At 41.0% G+C, this 21,756-nt stretch overlaps 2 protein-coding genes across 3 annotated transcripts in view; both read left to right on the top strand.

The window, feature by feature from the left end:
- Nucleotides 1-834: 834 nt before the first annotated feature.
- ccdc169 (coiled-coil domain containing 169) lies at nt 835-4,956 on the top strand. Its single transcript, XM_085363831.1, has 8 exons — nt 835-911; nt 1,010-1,092; nt 1,370-1,480; nt 1,869-1,909; nt 3,004-3,102; nt 3,524-3,577; nt 4,298-4,374; nt 4,758-4,956. Exons 1-8 carry the CDS (start codon nt 835-837, stop codon nt 4,954-4,956), a joined length of 741 nt encoding a protein of 246 aa, XP_085219957.1.
- A 6,141-nt stretch (nt 4,957-11,097) lies between these two features.
- The window catches only part of dclk1a (doublecortin-like kinase 1a), a 44,095-nt gene continuing 33,436 nt past the window's right edge, over nt 11,098-21,756 (top strand). The window contains exons 1-2 of one of the 2 annotated variants that reach the window (XM_085363829.1): nt 11,098-11,635; nt 12,651-13,000. In XM_085363829.1, coding sequence (XP_085219955.1) covers nt 11,275-11,635; nt 12,651-13,000 — 711 coding nt within the window. In that variant the 5' untranslated portion in view covers nt 11,098-11,274. The remainder of the gene's footprint in view (nt 11,636-12,650; nt 13,001-21,756) is intronic. The other variant, XM_085363830.1, reaches the window with a different exon arrangement.

Genomic DNA, 21,756 nt, shown 5'->3' with positions numbered 1-21,756 from the left:
TTCAGTTCTTTGCTATATTTTGTCATGTCCATGTGAACATACTAGAATTAATTTAACACTGAATGGAGTTTTGCTTCTAATTTTAAGTTATTTAAGTCTGTGTTTCATTTATATACAGATATTAAGATATTCATGTTATATGTACAGATAGTCTTCAGCCTTGAATGTATGTATTCTTTTACTAATGTGATTAAACGTTTTTAGGCGCATTTAAGCAAGAGATGAATTTATAAAATGTCTGTCAGGAAAACAGAAAAGCAACAAACCAAAAACTCCTGCGCCCTTGTCGACGTTTCCTGATAAGCTGTGCCAAAAAAAAAAGGTCGTCTGCCAAAAACTGCACGTATTTAAACTATGAATAACTTGTTGGTCTATAATATGTGAAACATATGTCACATGTATCCCTCGTGGAGGATATCAAGTCATCTTGAGCCACAAACAACATTCGTGTAACAAGGTAGAAGCGTCTGTTTTTGGCAGTGACTTCTATATATCCTTAATTTTTCCAGTTATAAAAATCTGGTTGATATTAAAAACGTGTTTTTAAGAGTAATCTGGCCAAGAGGATAGCAGATATTGCAACAAATATAACAATAGTTCTAGAGGGAGTTATAAAGATACTTAAAAAAACATCTAATTTTATGATTTGATATATAACCCCTTTGTAAACCCTGTTCACGGAGGTCTCTCTACCAAGATACGTAAAGATATTCCACATAAAAAACACAAAAAACACTGGATATCATTTTTTGGCACGCGATCACTTTTTGGCACAACACCGGAAACGGCGGTTTCCGTAGAAACCCAAACAAAGCTTGGATTTTTTTCAGAAACATGGCTAAAGCTAGCGAGGACTGTAAATACGCGTTGGCACGGCTGCAGGTAGAACTGGAAAAGGAGAGGGGGATGAAGTAAGTCTGAAATAACAACAGAAAGACCTTTTTTGTTTGTTTAAATAAATGTTAACTTACACACTGCAAGAATAGTATAATTTAGTTCTTGGTCGTAGAGAAATGCTTGAAGAGTCAGTGTCTGATCTGCGGAGTACCACGAGTGAACTCCAAGAAAGACTGCACAGTGTTGATGGGGAAGGTAAGCAAAATTAAAGTGACTGGTAGAATTGGTTGGTCAATTGGTTGACTAAATATCCGTGCTAAAGAGCGCTTGAACAGGTGTAATAAACTGTCTAGTGAGTGTATGTGTTTAAATGTATGTTAGCTTGAGTACTGTTTACCACATGATATTACATTAGGACCTCCAGAAAAAAAAATAAAGGTCAGACATGGTTCTCTTTTTGTTGTCGGTAATGTCTTCAGTCCTCAAAAGGACTATATTATGATGGTTTTCTATGTTTCTGCTGATGTATCAGGAAATGAGTGGAGGACAAGGTATGAGACACAGGTAGAGCTAAATGGGCAGCTGGAACGGCAGATCTCACTCATCCGTGAGAGACTGGAAGACATAAGAGGAAACCCTGTGGGTAAGTTCTCAGGCTTTCAAAAAACTTTACTGTGAAAGCACATTCATTATGTTGCAGTTTTTTCACAAGTGTTTGTAAGTAACAACACTATACCTCTGTGTATAGTGTGGTTATCTTTCTCCAGATCAAGAGTAGTGTCATCTGCAAAAACTCTTTTAAATATATGAGCTCAACATTTCCAATACATGAAGCATTTGTGATGATGATGTTGCTCGTGTAAAATAGGCAACTTGGGAGGAAAATATTTATTTTTCAAATAAACTCTCTTTTTCCATTTAGTGCAATAAATAAGACAAGATGGAATACTTCCACCCATCTCGAGAAGTTTTTTTTTTTCAGTATTATGCATACACACATAATACTCAAATGCTCTTGCTTTTTTTTGCAGACCGACTGGCTTCTATTCGGTCGTATGAGGACATGCCAGTGGTGAGCGCAAATGTTCATTTTCCACTGAGGGTTTGTCTTTATCAGTTTTGTTAAATTTGATATTTTTTTTCCAAGGACAGTTTGACAAAGCGAGAGGGAGCTGCAAGTGTAAGACAGAAGCACGCGCCACAAGATAGAGCCAGAGATGCAGAATCGGTTAAAGAGAGTGGACAGCACAGGCAGAACTGTTTGGCCAGCTGCTCTCTATTCTCCTGCTGATGCAGGATGAATAAGCCAGAGTTTAATCACAGCGCTGTAATCACAGGATTACAAACCATGGGAGAGTAATACACACTAATTACAATACTTTAAGGCACACCAAAGGTTGCACAATACAGTCTAAATATGTGTGTACTTCTTAGAGCAGTGCTAACAGATGCTTATTAGTGTAACCAAGGAAACAATATTGCATACTGGAAGTCTTTAGACAAACTGAGCATGACAGTATGAGAGAGTGAGCATGTGAGAGGAATGTTATCACGATACTGTTAATATGGAGGTAAATGAAAGTGTTCTGGTAAAGTAAGCAATACAAGAGCATGCTACTATGTCTAAAGCTCTAAAGAATGAGGCTAAGAATATTTCTGATTAGTGATCTCAGTGCCTCAAATGCATCCTCTTAGTGGCATACAACTCTAACACAATTAATGATTAGGAAGAAAAAAAATGTGATCTAACCAAGCAGAAAAGAACACTTGGCTGATCCGAAGACATCAGACTGATATTCAGAGAGTGGTACTCATAGATTTCAAGTATTGCAACCTTAAAACACTCTCCTCTCAGGTGCACAATGAAAAGAAGCAGACTGTTCCAAACCTAGAAAATTGCAAAGGTCTTACTGGTCTTTTCTGGGCTATAAATCTTACCATTTCACAGGGCTAATGTGTTTATATGGTTATTAAAATACGTATGAGCTCAGTCCATTTTTGTACTCGTGTTTTCTGCATTAACGATGCTGCTATTGTTTGATCCCGTCAGGCAGCACAGTGCAATTCAAGAACAAATTGATTGGTAATTCAGCAGCGTGACACCCTCGTACTCTGTGGCCTCTTTGTCGTGATTTGTTTCTAATTAACGGGAACGCTTTGGCACAGGAAACACTGAGACAACGTCTGAAGCTCCTGACCGGGGAGAAATCTGACCTCCAGAGTCAGCTAATGGATTGTCATCTTCAAATTGAACAAGAAGGAAAGGTGTGACTCCTAGCTGTCCCTTTTGACATAGAACAGTGAGAGGGATTGTTTGAGGTCACAACGTCTGCTGTTCTACTTATGTTTTTTTTTTTTAAATTTCTTAGACAAGCAGCTTTAGTTTTTTCCAGGTAATAAATAGTTTACTTGTGAGTAGCCACCATTAGCAGTGGATTGAGAAAGATTTAGTTTTGTTTATTGTTCTGCTCAACAAAGAGAGAGATATTCGCTGAATGCTGGTTTAGCAAACGACACGTGCAGTCAGTAATCCCTGTTGCTAATTAACATTGAAGACTTGAGAAGTGCACACACAAACATACACACATTGTACCCACGAGCAGATAGATTATTGCCTGATAGAACAAGCGTGGCTCATGAATACAAATTTGTGACGGTATAGCTTGCTGTTTTTTCCAAATTTCAGGCTTTTCATAAAACCAATGATGAGAGGCGGGCATACCTGTCAGAAATTGCTAAGGTAAGCAGTCACAATCTTAAGCAAATACCCGTTAACGACTAATCCTTGACTGCTAAACACATGCTCTGGTAAGTGTTACAGTAAGTGTTATACTTCTAATGACATACTCTGCATACTGTGTTTCTGCTTTTTTCATGCAGCTCTCATTTATTCTCCTGTTATATAACAGGTCAGTCTGCTCAGGCAAAAAAGGAAGTCAAGGACTTTCCTCTGTATGTTGCAACAAAACAGGTTTCTGCAGAGCGCAAGCTGAAGTGAAACTGAGTTCACTGTGTTTTAGAGACCATAGGTCACAGTTACTGCAGCTTTACATCATGTGTCTACAGCAGGGATGTCAAACTCATTTTACATCATGGGCCACATATAGCACACTCTGATCTTAAGTGGGCCAGACCAGAAAAGTACATTTAACTGAAGATTTAATCACTGAGATGTCTTTAATGTACAAAAATGTCAGTTTAATGGTGCATTTACGTTTTTCTTCATAATAATGTGTAAAATTACAGAAAAAGGTTCTGGTAGCTCATTGCTTGCCCAGCTGTAAAACTGATGAAAATAAAGTTAAAAGTTCAAAATCTATGCACTTCTTCACATTTTTCAAAGCCTTCCAGTGAGCCAGATTTGAGTCTTTACTGGGCCAATTCCTGCCCACGGACCTTTTGTTTGACACTCCTGGTCTAGAGTGGACTTGAATTACTAATCGGTTCTCTTCTCCTACAGCTGTCATCTACCCATGAAGCTCAAAGAAGAGAGTACTTTGCACAGCCACAGAGGGCACCAGAGAGCAAACAAATGAGGTCTGTGAAGCACAAGGCCCACAGATTATGGACAAAATAACATAAACTGCAGCGCAATAACATGCTTTATAGAATGAATGCAGAATGAGCTTCACTCAAAGGTTTTTATTTTTATGGTGTTTGGCTTAATTCTGATTTCACTTATTAATTTGGGAGGAAGCAATACATGTGTCACTGAAATCAGTTTTCCCTCAACTCCTTAACTGTGTATTCATGCTTGACAAACAATTCATGCTGTAAATAAATAAATAGATTCTGACATTTTCTAAGGCTATTATTGACATAATGACTGTTAGATAAAGCCACTGACATTGTTGTTTTAATCAAAGCAATTTTGGTAGATATAAATTGTACTTTTCTCCCTTTCATCTCCTGTTGCTTAGAGGGAAGCAGACTGGCAGGAAGGCAGAGGCTGATTCTAAGAAAGGAAAAGAGGGAGGAGAAGAAGATGGTGGCGAGGCCTTTGTGAAAGAAAGAGGAGGAGGTGATGGTGGAAGAATAGCAGAGAGAAAAGGAGAGAAGAAATTACAAAGGAAAAGCAGGTTACCCACGCTTAAGCACAACCCGAAGCACGATCCGTAACCCAAACTTAGTCATGTTGCTTTTGGTTATGCTTTAGTTCACATTGCGACTGATTATGTTGAAATACTGCAGTTTCTACACTAACCAGCCACTTAATTAGGTACACTTTGTACTGTCCAGTACTCAGCTGGACCTCCTTTTTCTTTAAGAGCTGCCACAATTCTTTATGGTATTGATTCAACAACCTGCTAGAATAATTCCTCACAGATTTTGGTCCTTTTTGCATCATGCAGTGGCTGTACATTTGTTGGCTGCACATCCATGATCTAAATATCCCATTTCACCACAACTCAAAGTTGCTGTACTGGATTGAGATCTGGTGATTGTTGAAGACATTTGAGTAAAATTTGAGGTGATTTGAGCTTTGTGACATGATGCAGTGTCCTGCTGCAAGCAGCCATCAGAAGATAGGTACACAGTGGTCATAAACAGATTATTAGCAACAACACTCAGGCAGGCTGTGGTGTTTAAACAATACAGCGCTGATACTAATTGACCCAACGTGTGCCAAGAAAATATCTCTCACACCATTACACCACCTCCAGCAGCCTGAACTGCTGACAAAAGGTATGATGGATCCATGCTTTCAAATTGTTTATACCAAATTCTGATGCTGCCAGCTAAATGTTTCAGTGGCAAGACTCATCTTGCCAGACGACATTTTTCCTATCTTCTGTCGTCCAATTTTTGTGAGCCCTTTTTCGATTCAGTTAAATTTTATTTATATAGTTCTCAGTCATCACAAGGCACTTTATATTGTAAGGTTGAGAGCCCACAGTAATACAGAGAAAACCCAAACAATCAGAAGGAACCCCCATCAGAACCAATTTTGAGGGAGGGGCAACCACCTGCAGCAGCTGGTTGGGGGTGAGGGGAGGGAGACAGGACAAAAGACACGGTGTGGAGAAGAGCCAGAGATTAATAATGACTAATGATTAAAAGTAAAGTGGTGGATAAACACATAATGAGCAAGAACAGGTGAATGAATGAGAATTGCTCAGTGAATCATGGGAATCCCCCAGCAACCTAAGCCTATTGCAGTGCTGCAGTGGGAGGATTCAGGGTCACCAGGCCTGATCCTAAAATCAGAGAGGGTGTCTGTCACCAAAACAAAATCAGAACCGCAAGTAAGATAGCAGTCTGAGTGCTCTATGTGGTACTATGAGGTCTTTGATATGAGATGGACCTTTAGATTTGATTCGGGATTTAACATGGAGCCAATTAAGAGGACCTAAAATGGGAGAAATACTGTCTTTCTCTTGTCAGGACTCTTGATGCAGCATTTTAGATCAGCCAAAGGCTTTTTAGGGAGTTTTTAGGACATCCTGATAATAATGAATTACAGTAGTCCAGCCTAGAATTTGTTTTTCCAGCATTACTCTGACACAGGATGTTTCTAATTTTAGAGATGTTGTGCAAATGCAAGGAAGCAGTCCTACATATTTGTTTAATATGCGTATTGAAGGACACATCCTGGCCAAAAATAGCAAGTAATACCATACCGAGGTGCGGTATTCTACTTCAGTAGCTCGTTTGCTTCAAGGTTCAACGTGTTGCGTGTTCAGAGATGCTCTTCTGGTTATTTGAGTTACTGTTGCCTTCAATTTGAAGAAGTCCATTCTCCTCGGACCTTTGACATCAACAAGACATTTTCAACCTGAGAACTGCTACTCATTGGATATTTTCTCTTTTTCTGACCATTCTCTGTAAACTCTCAAGATGGTTGTGTGGGAAGATCCCAGTAGATCGGCAGTTTCTGAAATACTCTCTGGCACAAACAACCAGGCCACATTCAAAGTCACTGAAACCACCTTTATTCCCCATTCTGATGCTCAATTTGAACTTTGGCAGATCAATTTGATCATGTCCATATGCCTAAATGCTTTGAATTGCTGTCGTGTGATTGGCTGATTAAATATTTGTGTTAACAAGCAGTTCAGCTGGCATACTTAATAACATGAATGTGAATGTATTTCGTTTTTTCTGTCCATTTGCTGCAGTTGGTATTGTGTTTTTATTTTTGTATTTTTTTTTCATTTGATAAGGTAACCACAGTATTAACCTGATGTCAAGCTATAAAAGGCTACATTCACAACAAAGTGTGGGCTTAGTGTTTTCTTACGTGTTTCTTTGAACAAGGAGATGAATTATTTAAAAAGAGAAATGTTTCAAATATGGGTTTTTAAACTTTTGTGGCTAAGGCCTTTATTTCAGGACAGGAAACAAGCTGAAGGCTTTGAGTCTAGTGTGCTACAAGCCTGCCAAGTTGAACATTTCTTGTGTCACTGCAGTTTTTTTTAACACCTCCTACGATTCACATTACGTATGCAGCACCACATCACCGCTCTCGCTGTTTGTAGTTTCTCCACAGAGCAAACAGTCACCCATGTCCCACCTACTGACCACCTTTTCAAATGTGGGTGTCAGAAAACTCTATCGATATGAGATGAAGTAGTGAATAGGAAAAAAACAACAAAAAAAACAAACACCAGGAGTACTGCTTCAGTTGTATTTGTGAAACGTGTAGGATGGTTTCAGTTCTTCTCAGCCTTGCTGAATTACACTGAATTAAAACAAAATCACAAAGCGGACAACATGGTGCCATAGGCATAAATTGTATAATTTAATTTTTTTGTCCTGTCCCTGTAAATCCTCTGAAAAGTATCGCCTGATCAGCTCGAGTCCTAATGCTTCAATTTCCACGGGAGGAATTTGTTTATTGAGCTGGTATTTACTTTTTGATATGGCTGACTTGGTGTACGCTTCTAAGTGTGATCCACAACAGCTTGTTTATCTTAGATTCATGACTTCATTTAGACATAGCCAGTTCACATCGCCTCATGAAACACTGAGCACATTTGCAGTGTACCACTCTCTCCTTCTAACTAGTCTCTAGTCTTCTGCCATCTCAATTTCACGTATAAGCTTTTTTTATTTATTACAACTCAATGCGTCTTGCCGATGAATCACACAGCCACAGAGGAACTACCTAAATGTCTTCTCCTGACAGGTGAAAGAGAATGACAAATCACAACAGCGACTCTCAAAACACAATGATTCACAATACTGCTGCATTACTATGCTAATTCATTTGGCTCGCGCACTTTTGTGGTAGCACACGTGTTCACACACCCTTCTGTGTAGTGTGAAAGCATTGCATCAAAATACATTAATCACAGGTTGTAAATTGAAAGCAGGTTTTAATTACTCCAGATGAGACTTCAATATCAGTTATCAGTCCATAAATCCATCCAATTGAGCTTCAGCTTCTTTATCATAACCTCACAGAAGTGTATTTGCAGAAGTGTTCTACATCGTGCCTTTTTGTGTTTTTCTAACATTTGAATGAAAACGTGGCCGTTATGCACATTGCTGAGAAAAGGAGCTTGGCATAAAAATATGTTTTTATGATTGTAAAACTGTCCACTTACATACATAATATACAAATAAAATCATACATGCCCACATGGAGGCTTAAAAGTCTTAACCACACACACTTCTCTTTATATCTGCTACGAGTCATGCTGTGCTACGCTTCAAGAGTTGGCCTCTATGAAGAATTGAAGAAATGAAGAACTTACCTAATTAGTATGGATGCAGTATTTCCAAGCTTATTTCATTCTGATTTTGTTCCACCCGGTCTGTAATTAGTCAGTGGCACTGGTGACACAAATGTAGATGGAAGCAATATATGTTTGAAATGCTTGATTACTATGAAATGCTGCTTGCTAACTGCAAGATACTGTATGATCCTAAGACAAACAGAGCTGCTTTCACAGTGTACCTCACATTTTGTCAGTTCTAATATCAGATATGTTTGTTTTAAGTCTACCACAACACCAAAATCCATTTCTCTGCGCTCTCATCTGTTATTTGAACAAAATGTGGAAATTTATAAATCTGACATATCTGACTCTCTTTTGAAAATCACATTATGTCTGAGAGTGTCATCTCCTCTCTGTTTGTGACGCACACCAAGTCCCCAAAATAGAAAAAAAAATTGTGGGTGTGTTTTTTTAAATTATTTTATTTTAAATGTATTTATTTGTCTTTCACTCTCACACAGTAAAGAATTCATGGGCACTCACAGGCCACTTTATCAGGTACAAGTACTGGGTTGGACCCACATTTACACACATTGCTCTCAACAATGCTTATTTTGTTGTGGCGCAAATTCAGCAAGGTGCTGGACACGTTCCTCTGAGAGTTTGTACCATATTGACAGGATAGTGTCACACAGTTGCTGCAGATTTATTGGTTGCACATCCATCATAACCTCCTTAAACTACATCCCAAAGGAACTTTAGTGGACTGAAATCTGGTGACTGTTGAGGACATTCGAGTGCACTGAACTCATTGTCATGTTCAAGACACCAGTTTGTGTTGATCTGAGCTTTGGGACACGGTATGTTATCCTGCTGGAAGGACCCATCTTCTGATGGAAGCAGCCATGAGAATATGGGAGCACTGTGGTCATAAAGGGATGATCATGGCTAGCATGGTAGGCTGTGGTGTTTCATTATCACACACAAAGACACAGAGAAAGACTCTGTATTATTACTGATGAAAGTGACATCATCAAAACATAACGCTGTAAATAAAATAAACGAATGGCAAAGATGTGAGAAATTGACGGCACCTTCTTGTTCTTCTTTTTTTTTATCATCATCACTGGCACATATAAATGTTAGATAATACGCACATGCATGTGTGTGGTTCATTAGTGAGTGGTGGAGTGGGATTTTTGTAGTCTCTGGAGTCTATGATGTAGGTCAGCGGTCTTTATCTCTTCCTGCACTGTGAGACTGGTTCCTGTCTTAACCTCAAATTTCAAAGCTCATAGGAAGAAACGAGACAGAAGCATCATTTACATCTCTCAGTTCTCTGCGTTGATGAATTCAGTGTAACTGAACCTCTTTTGAGCTCATCCATACATTTAATTCCCAAGAAAAAAAAGTCTTCATACAGTAACAACAGTAAGTCATTGTAGAAGAAATACAGCATGTGGGTTTGTGTATAGAGTTAAAGTATTACATAACAACCCACGTGCAAATGTGGGTTAAACACAATGCTGCATTTACGATCAGTTAAGCTATAAATAATGATTTATGTGAAATATGAGGAGGGAATTAAACTGGAAAATAATCACAGAAAAATATCTGTTTTCTCTCTTTACTGAGCACCACAGTGATGATTTAAAATGCCACAAAGCAGGGTTGACACCACCATCCACCCACCTCAGTTGACGCGTGCTTTTGAGGGGCTGGGTGGGGGTGCAGGACCAACATCCTCCCCAGCACGGGTGGGAAGCGTGTGGTTGCATCCTAATGAGGGGTGGGGGCGCCGAATGAAAATCACGACAGAGTGACGTGGAGGAGGAGAGAGAAAGGGTGGGTGTAAAAAAAAAAACAGAAAAGAGAATGGGAGGGGAAGCAGCTGCTACCAAGTCCATTTCCAGTCCAGCCTCTGCTGCTTGCTTTCTCACAACGCGCACACAAGCACACACACGCACGTATTCATTGGTTTGGTGTGGTGGGGCACATCAACCGGACAACAAAGAGACGCACAGGGGGGGCTCACACACTGCAGCCAGGACAGCATCACATATCACCGGCGTCCAGTGTCAGGGACACTGAACTCCTTTCTCACATCTGCTGGGAATTAAAGCGTCAGTCAGACTGGAGGTGACCGTCACAGAAGCGTTAATTGCTCGCGTAGGTAAGCCTGAGCAGTTGCTTTTTTATTATCATCTCATACCAGCGTGATTAACTGTTTTATTTGTGGTTTGCTGCAAAGTCTTGAAACACACTTTTATATGTTTTTAACGAGTCTTTTTGGGACTGCAGAATATAACCTGGCATATTTTAATGATGGGCATCTATAACGGGACCGCGATGTTGTGTTTTAACTCCGGCCCAGGAGGGATGTTGGTCCAGCTGCGGCTCTTCTGAATATTTATAGGGCCAAATTAATAGGTTATTATCGATTCGTGACCGAGGCTCTCCAGCCATCTGCGCGTCACAGTAGCTCGGGCGCACTGTCACACACAGCGTGGGTCGTCAAGAAGCGCACTGTCCACTGCTCGGCTTAAGAGCACTTAATCTGTCATTAGTGGGGTATTTTGAGACAGTGCGCCAGCGACGGATACCGGCTGGCGGTTATATCAGCCTTCCGAACCTCTCTTGGGTCGGATATTCATTTTCGGCACCTCCTTTTCATTTGTTATTCGGTAGTTCAAACTTTATCTTCTCCCTCCCCTCCCCTCCTCTTTGTTGTTTCCCAGACAGTACTGCCGTACTTGTGAGCCTCGGTAGCGAAATGGAGATGGAGCATTTTGACGAGCGGGACAAAGGTAAGAGGCACAGCCGCTCTAGTGCGAAGATGAACGGTGTGCTGAGTCCCACACACAGCGCCCACTGCAGTCTGTACCGGACCCGGACCCTGAAGACACTGAGTGCGGAGAAGAGAGCCAAGAAAGTCCGCTTCTACCGCAATGGAGACCGGTACTTCAATGGGATTGTGTACGCCATTTCTGCTGACAGGTTCCGGACCTTTGACGCCCTGCTGGCGGACCTGACCCGTTCCCTATCCGACAATGTCAACCTGCCTCAGGGCGTCCGGACCATATACACCCTGGATGGGTCAAAGAAAATCACCAATATTGAACAGCTAGTAGAAGGTCAGTATAAATACATATGTATATCTGCGACAATTCAAAGCACTGAGACACACTTCCTCTCATCTATGACCTTATCAACATGTTTGTGGTTATCTAACATAATAGGATGCCTCTCTTCTACTCTCTAAAAGAGTAAACACTCCCTGACCTGTGAGCTGAGGTGTTATGTGATCTTCCCTTGCTCCCCCTCCTGCTGCATAGAGTAAGGTCACTAACAAGACTGTAAATGTAAAGTAAGAAGCCCCAATGATAGATAATATGAAACAGCCTGTACATGATACTTTTAGGGGGCATTTCTTCACACAAAAAAGCCTAACCCAGTGAGCACACTGTAGATGACTGCTTTAAGATTATGCAACTCATTTGATGGCCAGATGGCGGTCCAGATATCCGGTGTGTCAGCTCAGGTTATCTTGGTCTGTTTTACTCTCTAAAAGTTACAAGCCAATATCATTAGGTCAGGAGGGGTGAAAGAGGAAGAGCTCTAAGCTGTTGGCAGCAGGTTTAGATGATATGGACTGTTGATTATGTGCAAACAGTAAAGAAAAAAAACCAAACCTTTGACCTCAACATTGATAGGGTCCACTGACTCTGGCATAATTATCGCCTGAGATGGAAAGGTCGCTTCAGATCAATACAAAGCTGATCTGAGTAATCGCATTTGTCCAGTGATGAAACATCTCTATTGTGACGGGAGTGGCCTCCTCCAGGATTTAAAGGGCACCAGGGGTCACTGAATGGTTTGAGGGATCTGAAACCAATGTTAATCATATCCTTTATATGCACGTCGCTCTGAATATAGCAGAACAAATAAGAGTGTATATTTTTTTAAAGAATGGTGTTCACCCCTTCAGTAGAGTTTACCTTTAGATTCTCACCCAAATATATAGTTTTTACTCTTTATAATCTATTTCTTTTGCCAAAAGAAGCCTAAAGATTATCTCTTTTGTTTGGCTGTTTTCTAAATAATCCATCTTTGATACCCTCTCTTTTTTCCAACCCCCCATCCCAACAGGTGAAAGCTATGTTTGCAGTTCGACCGAAGCCTACAAAAAGTTGGATTACGCAAAGAACGTGAACCCCAACTGGTCAGTGAACGTCAAGGCTGCGGCAGCATCGTCCCGCGGGCTTCCGTCTCTGGGCAGCACCAAGACCACCGCCTCAGAGGGTCGCGAAAGCAAGGACTTCATCCGTCCGAAGCTTGTGACGGTGGTGCGGAGCGGAGTGAAGCCCCGGAAAGCAGTGAGGATTCTTCTGAACAAGAAAACAGCCCATTCCTATGAACAGGTCCTTACCGACATCACAGACGCCATAAAGCTCGACTCTGGAGTGGTGAAGAAGATCTACACGGTGGATGGCAAACGGGTGAGAATTCCTTACACGGTTCACTGATTTGTAGTTGTATGGAGTAAATAGAATTGCGCTTGCAGAAGATAAGCAGCCTGTTAGTGTTTGCATGGTATCAAAGAACATTAGACGTGGCTTTGAATTGGTTTTATTGTGGATGACATTGGCTGTTAGCCTGTATTAAATTCGAACTAAATCTCACAATGGAGCCAGTGGGAGATGTGTCACACATGATGAGTGTCTCCACTGAGAGACACACTCAGAAAAAGAGGGAGATATTATATGGCTGTTTTAGACTGGATTGGAGAAGGGAACTGAAGATCTATGGTCTGGTAAAGGAATCAAAAAAAGGGTGTAAATATTTAATGAACACGATCCTGAGCCTTTTATGAATGACGAACATTTTTGTCCCCGTTCACAGCCGGAGCTGTGTAGGGAAAGAGCGGCACAGAGACTGAAAGAGGTCAAATGAAGGTAAAAAAAAGAAATCTATGAATGGAGTCTGAGTTCTCACCCACGCTGCAGCGATGTGTGCCAGAAATCATAGTCATACCCCCCCTTGATAGTCCACCCACCTAACCCGCTTCCTCTCTCAGTGGGTGGGAGGCAGACACTATAAAAAGAACAGGGTTTAAACCAGTTGTGTACGCAGACGTAGTGTGTGTACGCGGATCACACATATTCCTCTCTTTATGTCTGAGTGGAAACAGCACTGGACTTGACCTGCGTGGCAGCCGTGTGAGATCAAGTGCTCTTTCTCACACCTGTGTGTCAACAAGAGGACGGTGCAGAGAGAAAGAGGCCGTCTCTGCCAGCGTGTCAGGTTTTAGCTTATACTTCTGACATGCTTTAACTCCCCAGTCTCTTCCTGTTTGCTTTCATGTCCCCAACTCCATCCCTCACGCCAGCCCACATCATCATCATCATCATCGTTTCTGTCTGTGCATCTGTCCGTGCTCCCCCCGTCTCTCTCTCTGCCTCTCTCTAGGTCATGTCGTAAGTTATTGAATGCACCGCCAGCAGGAGCATCAGTTAAACAGATTGTACTGGATGTAAAGGGTGTCTGGCTACTTGGTGTCATACAGCTATCTCCTAATAGGGCGCTGTTTGACTCGTCTTAACAAATATTCTCTTTGCCTTGTGGTATTTTCATGCTTAATAGGCATTTTGATACACTGCGCTAGCATCTATCCCAACTCTAATCATTGATCTGCATGTGTTCGCACTGGTTTATGATCCCATTTCTGAAGCCACACTGTCTATTTAATGATCCACCGCTAACCCAGCAGGAAGTGACCTGCTGTTTGAACACAGGCCCAGCCAATAACATCCTGGAATCGCCTTAAGAAACCTCCTGTCGGGGATTAAACTCACACTTTTGCCCAGTGCCCACTTCCTCTGCCACTGGTTACACTTATGTTGGAAATTACAGAATAAATTCTGCTCCTGCCACGTTCAGCCTTTTGCAATTTGAAGTAAGCGTATTACGGCTATGCTATTTTTAGTTAAAGTATTGATCGGGCCTGTAGGCATGGTAACACGCACACTGCCAAATTAGCTGGGCTGGGCTGAGTGCAGATCCAGCTCCTTCGCATTTTTATGTCTGATTTTGTACGTAGGTGTCGATTAACGCCTGTGGGAGAGTTTGCGATTATGTTATTAAGAGAGGAGAAAAAGGGGAGAATGTGGGATTCAACTTGTAAGGTGGGAATTACTGGTGAATAAGCAGCGAGCAAAAGGGTTCAGAACATTTTTGCGTGGCTACAAAAAGGGGAACTCATTAAAGAAATTTAACCTCAGCATGTTTTTTTTTAAGTACCAATGAATGAACTATTATGTCTGAATAAGCATAGGAGTAACATTTTGGATAAATAATGGCAGGGGTTACCTAATGTACCTTTTGACATATCAGAAGTGTGCCAAAGGTAATTTCCTAAGGATAAAGGGACTTTAAGGTTTAAGTAGAGTGTGCGCGCAGGTGCATGCTCGCGTCCTTGCATGGTTTTGCCTGTGTGGCCTGCTGCCGTCAGCTGAGCTGCGTCAGTCATTGAGCCTACGGCAGAAGTAGGTTTCTGGGCCTTGCTGGCAGAAGCGTCGAGTCCCAACAGAGCTGCAGAGCCTAGAGAGAGAGAGAGAGAGAGAGCTTGTGAAAACCAGAGCTTGGGCTTCTTTCCTTCATTAACCCCTGTAATGAGGACAGAGTCAGTGCGGAAGGGTTTACGTGTACGTGAAAAACGATCTTCAGAAGTTCAGTTCAAGGAAAAACATGCATATAGATGCTGCTGAGGGAATGTGTTTAGCTGTCAGTCATTTGGTTACACCTGTTCATTTCTATATGCAGGTTCAGGTGCATGTATGAATCTGTACCTGACTGTGTGCAGTGTTTCAGGTCTTTTGGTTGAAATGAAAGCAATCGTCTTTGGGAAACGCTGGGATATTTCTGCAGTGCTTGTTATGTTAGTATGTTATGTAATCTCAAACAGTCTTATAATAACATGCCCCGATTAAGAAATACATACTACATATAATACATATATAAATTAGATCTGATTCTTAGTTTGAACAGGCATTAAGTAACACATTTCTGCACTTAGTGCCGCCAGTACATTTTAGTCAGTAATAATAAAGTATTAGGATGTTCTAAATCCTGCATACCTACGTGTTTATCTACAGTAATGCATGTATGCAATAATGCATGCGATGGAGATTGGACAAGTTGTGAACTCTCTCCGTGAGCTCATTCCACCGTGTCCATTTGGATATCATATTTCCGACTGTAATGCAAGAATCTAGATCAAGTTCCGACCCCCACTATACTGCTACATTGATGCTAACATGCTGGTCTCTTAGTATCTGATAGCTGTTATTTTTAGCTCCATCCTTTCGCCTTTGGGGTTACCACAAATCTCCTATTTCTCGGCAAACTCTTAACCCTGCCAGTTTCTATGAAGATTTGATCTAGTTGCTTAGGAACCAGCAAACCTGATGTGATATCATAGCATGGTGGGATTGTGTAGCTTGGTCGGTCTTAGGAGAACAGAGACGAGCCATAAGTGGCTTAGGACACAGACACGGCTGGCCTATTAATACTTTTGAGCTGTGTTTACACACACACACACACACACACACACACACACACACACACACACATTATGTAGGACCCCAGCTGCCAGCCTTGAGCCTGCTGAGGCCACTTAGCATGGATAGTGACACACACCCTTTTTTGAATGGATTCATCTAGATTTCTGCTCATGCATCGCTGGCCATTAACCGCAGGCACTTGATGCTGATTACTCATTTCTAAGGTCGGTTGCATTCTATTATTCAGAGTCTCATTACTCAGACCTTGTAGTTTGTACCTCAGGGGGTTGAGCACAGGGAAATAGTAGCATTCTCACATTAAGCGCTAATGCTAATGCTAAAGCTAAAACACGCATAAAAAAGGGGACACTTACCCAAAGTGGTATAAATGCTTACAGAAAAGGTTTTAAAATGGAAAAAATATGCAAAACAAAGAGAAAAAACTGCTAAAGAAGAGGAGCTGGCAAACAGTCAATTAACTTCCATAAAGTTAGAAGACAAAAAAAACCATGAAATATTTTAAATCATTGGTAAATTAAGCAGCATAGGCTGATATGCTATTTTTGTTCTCTAAACTGAACAAGGTGGAACATTACTTGAGTCCACACTTCTCCTAAAGCATCATATCATATCATTAAGTTTAATGCCATGGTGGCCATGTTGCTTTAGGGTTAATGGCATCAGCCTGTCTACTTGTTCGTCCCTTCAATGATGAAATTATGCTAAATTATAGAAAAAAACCACAACACTGTTACATGTAAGTTGCTGTTTGCTGCCAATTAATTTGATTTAATTTAAAGAGGTTATGCACTGTTCATCTCCTTTTCCATTATATTCTTATGTCAACCCTCTTTTACATTTGGTATTAAAAAACAACATAATAACGTCTCTTAAGGTGAGGTAGAGGTTACTTGTAGGAGTGATGAACTACTTGTTCACTATCCGCAGTGCAGCTCTCGCTTCTTTAACTGCATTGTTGGCTTGTCCTTCTGCTTGTTGGCAAGGCAAAAGAATCTCTTATATCCTTTTATCGTCATCTTCTGTTTCCTCTGCAACCTCCTTTTTCTCCACCACGCCCCCTTTTAAAATTTTCTCTCCACCCATGACTGCATCTGTTCTATTTGCATCTTCATGTATTATTCATCCTCATCACCCAGTTTTCAATCCCCACATCTTTACGTCCTCTGGTCTTATATGTCCTCTCTCCTAACTTTTCTCAGTATGTCTGTCACTTTGCTGGCAGCCTTCCGCTGTTTTCTTTTTTTCATGGCTGTCTAGTCTTCATTTAATTAGCACACTCGACATGCATCCCCAAATCCAAGAGGCTGCAACATATGGCATTGCTCTTTCTGCCCCCCCACCCTCCCTACCCACCCTCCTTTTTTTTTTTTTGCACATTACTCCATATTTGCTTTGTTTTTCATTGTTTTAATTGTGCCTGTCTCCTTTCTCCCTCTGAGTCTGAATCCAGCTCTGCAGTGACTATAGACAAGGTGCTACATTAGTGATACTTACAGAACGCAAGGACAGCAATTATGTTATGCTCATATGCAAAGCATTAGATCTTGTTATTCGCTGCGGGATGTATTTAATGTTGATGATGTCACCTTTTCTGTATATGAGGATCGTGGGAAGCAGAGCCCCCATCTGCTCCTGCTGTTCTGCTGAGTCACAGTTACTCAGCACAGTGTGGATATGTGTATTTGTTGCTAGTACATAGTCAATTTGTTACTGTGGAGTGTAGTTTTGCATTCCCAAGCAGAAATGCTAAGACTATACTGCTGTTTTTGTGTGTAAACAGGCAATATAGAAGGCTTTTTTGTCAGGCTGTCTGTCTGTCCGTCTGTTTCCTTCTGGTTTGGTAAACCAGTCTGTGTGTGTGTGTGTCTTGGTCCACCAGTGAAGAGTGACTGTAGCAGATTGGAGAGCCTATTGTAGTCAGAGGATCTGCTGCCAAATTAGGATCGATGGCAGACGTTTCCAGCCCTGGCAGACTGTTCAGGACTTAGTCACACCACAACTTTATCACACGCACACACGCACACGCACATGCATATACATATACATATACAGTCTGACTCATTCACTTCCTGAGTCACTCATTCTCTAATCTGCCTCAAATGAATCTGCATTTGAAAGATTGGATTCCAGCTTCATGCTTTTGGCTGCTTAAAGAGTCGGACTGACACATATCATCTGTCAGATTAGATTTTGTCTAATGTGACAGAAGATATATCTTATTTGAACAAAGCTTATCCAGGCCAGCTGGAAGGCAAAAATGCCGTGCTTTGTTAATAAACACCTCAGAAGTTTTAAAATCGCAAAAGATAAATGTTAATGTGTGGCTAACAGAACCAAACCTTCAGAAGCAAAATCTTTGCATCCTTTATGACCAAGAGTTGTATTTAATGCAGTAGTGGGTAGTCAGCACAACTCACTACACTTATTATTATGCATTTTTTTAATGGTGTCATGAATGTTTTTTAAACCATCATCAGAGCCTGCACTATTGCTCATTGTTCTTTATTTCTGTCTATCAGCATCAACTTCAAAAGGTCAGAGTTTAATCTGCATGTTATGCATTATAGAGTAGTGCATGTTTGTCTTTCCTCTATTATTGCAGTTAAAAAAGGCTGAAGTTACATTTTAATTGGAAGCCATATTGGAAGATTTGTTTAGCCGTGGTTGAGTCAGTCAGACTTGGACTGACGACTTATTTGTTCTTGATTTATTGGTAAATGTTTGTTTATGTTTATTGCAAGTAGCATATTGGGACCGCATCCTTATCCAGCCTCGTTTTGTATAATAATTAACCTGATTTTGAATCCTTGCCACAGGTTTTATTTTCTTCTGTTAGTTGAGCAAAATAAGACATTTCAAAGCATTTGTCAGAAAAAAGTATGATGGAATTTACATTTTATGGATTAATTGAGAGCGTGATCAGCAGGTGAATCAACCATGAAAGAGTATTCCATCTCAGCCCTCAAGTTTGTTCTGCTTAGCAGTTAGTTAGACTGCTTCCTCGCTGCTCACTTAATTGATCCCATGGCACCCGCTTACTTAGGCTCTAAAAACCTGTTTTAGCTCATTAATTCAGCATACATTCGTATTTTATGCATCACACACACGTGCTCCTGCACGCGCACCGGTTTCCCACTATTGGCTGAAACCAGTAGCTTGAAAGAGAAAGAAGGAGGAAAAACATCTTTACACAAATGAATGACAGGAAGATGTTGTCAAATTTAGAAAGACGTGCATCAAACAGCTTCACAAGAAAGTTTGCTTTCCCCCTGTGGAGGCCAGAAGCAGTTACACAAGCTGTTATGCAACAAAGCATCCAGCCAGGCAGGCAGGCAGCCTGCTGCTCTGGTTTGAGGTGAACGCAGTAACACCAGCGCCAACTCAGCCTGCTGCACAGTTAATTGGCCCCACATCAATGCTGCTTTTTGTTTCTTCTGTTTGCTTTCCCCCCGGTTCTTCCTGCCATCCCTTGTTCCCCGCTCCTCTCTGTCAGTTCACATTCAGTTTCTGGTGAAACTGGGCTCTTTGCGTTGTGCTGATTAAATCAGCGGGAGGTCACGTGTAAATTCACCGTCAGGGTACGGACAGTGTCCTGATCTCTGTTAGATCACTGTCTCTCTGTCCTTTAGTCAGGTGGCTCTGCACTTCTCTGCGTCTCCTCTGGGTCTACGAGGACATTAGGAGGTGATTAGAAGAATAAGGAAATTAGCTTTAGTTGTTTCATGTGAGAATGTTTTTGGTGATGCTTTATTGCTGCTTAAATATTAAAGCTTTGTCAGTCAGTGTCATGGTTTTTTTTCTTCACATCAGAGGCTCTGAATGATAGAAACAAACACTTTACCCTTTGTTGTTTCTGTATATCCATATTTGTGTCAGAGCATCTGTCAGTTAATCCGTCAGTCTGTGTGTCTGTCAGTTCCATCTGTCTACCCTCCCATCTTCGGTATCCTTACAAGGAAAGTTTTTTTTCAGAGCAGCGTGAAAGGCCCTGTTGGCTCGCTACGGTCGATTCAGCACCACAGACAGCTCCTCCTCAGTCTGAGACGTGGCATTTCCGTGGGCTGGATTATGTTGACCTCACCATCTATTGTGGTGCAAAAGATTAGTGGTTGAATCTTCTTTTCTTCTCCTTCTGCTCTTGTTTCTTTTTTTTTTAATTCTGGAATTGTAGCCATATGTTTGACTAAGTTTGTTAACAGAGAAAGAAAAAACATTTTAAAAAGTACCCAAAAATGAGGTGCAGGAAGGGTACAGACTCATTTGTATTTTTGTTTTCTTTTTTAATTAATTGGGATTATTTCTGGTTCATAAAAGTCATTGAATGATCAAAATCACAAACTCCCACCTATGCTGATTTGTTCAAAAGCCAACAATATCAACTGAGTGACTAGTGATGTGAAATCAAGAGTACGAACTAAGTGAAATTTAAGCAGAATTCAACCTCCTGTTACCTAGTAGTAAATACAATTGCATGCAGCCTCACGTAGTTACACATTATCGTCTCTATCTATGATTGGCTGTCAGAAATTCCCACTAAAATGTGACAGGAGCTGACAGGTGTGTCTTCCACCTGTCAGCTCCTGAAATCAGACAGAGGGACATAAATAGGCGATCCAAATGAGTAGAGCGAGAAGTGTTGTCACTGATCATTTGCTACCAGCATATGATTCACGAGAGCGGATGGAAAGTGAGAGCCAGGCAGATGCTTTGATTTAAATGTGTGTGTGTGCATTTTTCCTTGCCAAATAAGCATTAACACTGTATATGCCATATGTTATGTGCGATCTTATAAAAAACAGGATAGATGCTATGACTCACAGTAGATTAATCTGCATACTTAAACTGTTTTCATGTGTTTTTTAAAGTTCTTTTGAGTCCCAGATGTTCCTACTTAAGCTTTACGTAGGCGAATTTAGGTGAATACATTTGCATATGTTTAATTTCAATTGTAGGTTGTTCTTTTGTCATTACATTTATGTGCTTCAGTTCTCTTGATTCAAGGTAAATTGAGTCAATTTCTTTTTTCATTTGTGGGATTTTGTACTGGCTGTGTCCTCTTCCTGTGATTATTAACCAGCGCCACCGTGTGGTGGCAGTTATTTCCCTGCGTCAGTTTCTCATCCACCTTTGCTGTGATGTTCTGGACATTGCATTAGCTGCGACACCGTGTAAGACCAAAACCTGCAGGTTTCCCCAGATATGATTTGTATTTGTGCTGAAAGACAAAATGAAAAGCAAATAGAAGAAAGAGCGAGGAACAGACACGTCATGGAGTTAGGTGATTCTACACTAGATGGCGCAGTGGCGACATAAAACAGCTTCATAATGGCCTGTTGGTTGTTTTATGCACGATGATCGGGAGCTGGAGGCTTATTCTGCAAGGATTTCTCTAACTGTTTTTTTTTCCATTGTGGAAAATAAACAAAACTTGCCCCCATTGTTATATAAAACACAGTGATACCTATTAAACTGGCCTGTTAAGCGTGATAGCAGTGGACAGTAAAGGAAGAAGTTCAGGGTCAGGCCCATAAGGCCCAGCAAAGAATAAGCTGACATTTTTTTCCTTACTGGTGCTGAGCTGATGGGAAGATTATGAAATCTCCACACTCCTCTGCTCTCCTCTCACTGTTTTAGACTAGATTAGATTTAGATGAGTCTTTTCCTCCGGTGCT

This window comes from Diplotaxodon limnothrissa, linkage group LG10 (genome assembly GCF_057381915.1).
Source record: "Diplotaxodon limnothrissa isolate DT_005_m linkage group LG10, D_limnothrissa_male_GT1.1, whole genome shotgun sequence".
In the NCBI taxonomy this organism is placed as follows: domain Eukaryota; kingdom Metazoa; phylum Chordata; class Actinopteri; order Cichliformes; family Cichlidae; genus Diplotaxodon; species Diplotaxodon limnothrissa.
The sequence above is the reverse complement of the archived record's forward strand: the minus strand, read 5'-3'. Positions and strand labels throughout refer to the sequence as shown.